This window comes from Neopelma chrysocephalum, unplaced genomic scaffold (assembly GCF_003984885.1).
Source record: "Neopelma chrysocephalum unplaced genomic scaffold, ASM398488v2 Primary Assembly neopelma1_188, whole genome shotgun sequence".
NCBI lineage: Eukaryota > Metazoa > Chordata > Aves > Passeriformes > Pipridae > Neopelma > Neopelma chrysocephalum.
In genome coordinates, this window is record NW_020897850.1 from 1,172,339 (window position 1) to 1,175,694 (window position 3,356).

The following is a 3,356-nucleotide window of genomic DNA, read 5'->3' on the forward strand; positions in this document are numbered from 1 at the left end:
GCTATTTTAATTTACAGCTACACTGACTTAAACTCTTCTTCTTAAGAAGTTGTCTAGATCATAGAATCATAGAATCATAGAATCAGCTGGGTTGGAAGGGACCTCCGAGATCATCAAGTCCAACCCTTGATCCAACACCACTGCAGTTACTAGACCATGGCACTAAGTGCCACATCCAGTCTCTTTTTAAAAATCTCCAGGGACAGAGAATCCACCACTTCCCTGGGCAGCCCATTCCAATGTCTGATCACCCTCTCTGGAAAGAAATTCTTTCTAATGTCTAACCTAAACCTGCCTTGGCACAACTTGAGACCATGCCCTCTTGTCTTGCTGAGAGTTGCCTGGGAAAAGAGACCAACCTCCACCTGGCTACAACCTCCTGTCAGGGAGTTGAACAGATCTCCTGTTCTGAACTGTATTTCATGGCTGTTTTCACCAGTCCTCCTCCCTTCAGGTCTGCGTGGGGGGGAAAAAAAAAATCCCCCCCAAAAACTTGGAGACTGAGGGGAACCTTCGTGGCGTCTGCAGCTTCCTCAGGAGGGACAGGCACTGATCTCTGCTCTCTGTGACAGGACCCGAGGGAACGGCTGGAGCTGTGACGGGGAGGCTGAAGTTAGATATTAGCAGAGCTGCGTTGAGCAGGGCACGTCTCCAGGATGAAGGACCACAGCCCCCCTAAGATCCTGCTTTATGGTGAACTTGCCACCGGCTGCCGCAAGAGAGGAGCCCCGAAGAGAAGATACAAGGACTCCCTGAAACAACATCTCAGCCTTGGCCACATTGACCACCATAACTGGTCTACTCTGGCCTCCAATCGGGAGGCCTGGAGACACACCATCTATAACGCTGCTGATGCTTTTGAGAAAGCACCAGGATCACCCTCGAGGAGAAAAGACAACGCAGAAAGAATCGTGTCTTGCAGAATATACCACCTAAGGAGTCTTTCTGCTGTGCCTTTTGCAACCGGACGTGCCTGTCTCGTATTGGCCTTTTTAGCCACCAACGCGCTTGCAACAAACGTGGGTAGAGCCCTTCCCAAATCTTCGTTCGCCAAGCCGGGCCATGGTGATGTTCTCCCCCCAGAGGATGGTTGGGCACTGAACAGACTCCCCAGGGCAGCGGTCGCAACATCCCGCCCGACAGAGCTCAAGGAGCGTTTGGACAACGCTCTCCGGCACACGGTGGGATTTCTGGGTTCTCCTGAGCAGGTCCAGGAGTATTCCACGGAATTCCACGGTATTCCCCGCCACGGCGGAGCACCAGGCTCCTCCCCGGCAGTCACAGCGAGTCCCGCTCCGTGAGGGCGGAGCTTCCGCGGCCCCGGGGCCCGCGCCGGCCGCCGTCGGGCCGGGCGGGGCTGCGGGGAGGCCGCGATGGCGGCGCGGGCTGGGCTGTGCTGCCGGGCCGGGCTGTGGTGCGGGGCCGGCGGAGGGCTCCCGGCCTCGCCTCGCTGGGGCCGCGCCGCTTATTCCTCCTCGGCGCCCGCGGTGAGCGGCAAGGAAGGGCCGCAGCAGCGGGAAGGTGAGCGCGGGGGGCGCGGGGGGCCGCGCTGCGCCTCCGCCGGCAGGGCAGGAGCGAGCGCCGGGTGAGCGGTGCCTGGTTTCGGTTGTTCCCAAAGGGAATTTTCACCGTTTGCCGAGGGCTGTGCGCTCCCGTGAGACCAGGCCTGGTCTCTGAAAGAGCCCTTTAAGTGTTAAAGGGGTCGTGACCTGAAATTGTGGGTGTTCGTAGCAGAAACAGTGCGGTGCGAAGTGTGGCTGCGTGTTAAAGCACCACGAGGAAGGCGGGTCAGGCGATAAAGGAATATTGTGTGTGAGCTGTTGTAGAACACCCCGATGTATCTTTCAGTTTAAATGTTTTATATAGCAAGAAGAAGAGGATGAGCAGAATTGGGTACATAAAGGACTCGGGTAAGGAAAACGAAAGGTCTTGCGAGGTAGGGTTGTAAGGCATATTAATGAAGGGAAAACCCAAACGTCCACTCTTAATTTTTTTTTTTTTTTGCTAAATATATTAAAAAAAACCCAAAAACCTCAGAGCTCAAACCAGTCACTTGAAAGTAAATGGCATCAGCTTCACCTTCATTTGTCTGAGGCCACATTGTCCAGTGTTGTTTTGTGGAGAGCGGAGTTTGAAGTGTTTTAGAGTTTCAGGAGGGGCCGGAAATGGAGGAAAGCAAGATCTCTGATGAGTCTAAAAATCCAGTGGTATTTGGTATCTTCATGCATCCCTGGGAGTCCTTCACCACAACTCCAAGTGATATCTAGCTATAAAGTAGAGTCAGAGGCTGGCTCAGGCCTGAAAGGAGTTAAACTCTTACACGATTGCTCAGTAAACTGGATTGACATGATCCCCATCCCTCCCTCAAGAAGAGAAACAATCCAATGTGCAAACTGTTCATACAGAGATTAGTTGAGCTGCAGAGTGGCACAGAAGAGGGTGTGAAGTCAGAAGGAAGGGATGGAGCCATGCAATTCTCCTTTTGGAAGCAGTAACTCTTAGGTTTATCCATCTTGTGCTGCTGTGGCAGAGTGATTTGTGTCTGCACGGCCATCTGGGAAAGAGGGAGCACAGGGATGAAGGTGAAAGTTTACTCTCACTCATTTTCTCAAAGTTCTTTTTTATCTAATGTTTCAAAAAATAAATGAGCAGTCTGCAATCTGAGTACCTGATCTTCCCCTTCTTCCATGTAAAGATTGAGGAGTATTAATGGATATTGCTACAAAGACAAACGCAAAAAAAAAAGTATAGAAGACTATGTTGCATTCCCCACTCAAAAAAAAAACTATATAACAATTTGTATTTTAAATGGCTTTGTTGTTTTTTTTCCTTTCAGCTTCAATAAGGAGAAGAGGCAGGACACCACAGTTTGTAAGTACTGAAATGATCTGCAGCTAACTCAGGTGTTTGAGAAAGTTTTCTAAGCTGTGTGTCATAACAGGAACCCCTTCTGCAGTCAAACCCTGTGACTGTTCCAGGCCAGCACCTGCCTTCTGTAATGTCCCAGCTCTTTTCAGTCTGTGCCTTCATAAAGCCAAAACATAACAGTGAGCTAATAGTTAACTTGTATTGACACCATGTACTGCAGGTCTGAAAAGTAACTTAAAGTTGCATTTTCAATAAACCAGACATTTTAATGTTATTTTCAATCTGAGTTTACAGGATTTGTGGTGGTTTCTTTGTGGTGTAAATAAAAAATGTGATCTTGTGCATCAGTGAAATTGTACTTGCATGGTGGATTTAAAACTCATATCTGGACATTTAATAACTGGGAATTTCCTGTTGTCATCCACACGTACATGTCAAAAGTTGTATAGTACAGGTTATGATGTTTTAAAAGCAAATAGTGAAGTAGA

General features: G+C 49.4%; 1 protein-coding gene across 1 annotated transcript in view; it reads left to right on the top strand.

The window, feature by feature from the left end:
• The first annotated feature begins 1,864 nt into the window (after positions 1 to 1,864).
• Positions 1,865 to 3,356, top strand: part of MRPS35 (mitochondrial ribosomal protein S35) — a 13,991-nt gene continuing 12,499 nt past the window's right edge. Inside the window, exons 1-2 of the mRNA XM_027702500.1 lie at positions 1,865 to 1,910; positions 2,837 to 2,871. Coding sequence (XP_027558301.1) covers positions 1,880 to 1,910; positions 2,837 to 2,871 — 66 coding nt within the window. The 5' untranslated portion in view covers positions 1,865 to 1,879. The remainder of the gene's footprint in view (positions 1,911 to 2,836; positions 2,872 to 3,356) is intronic.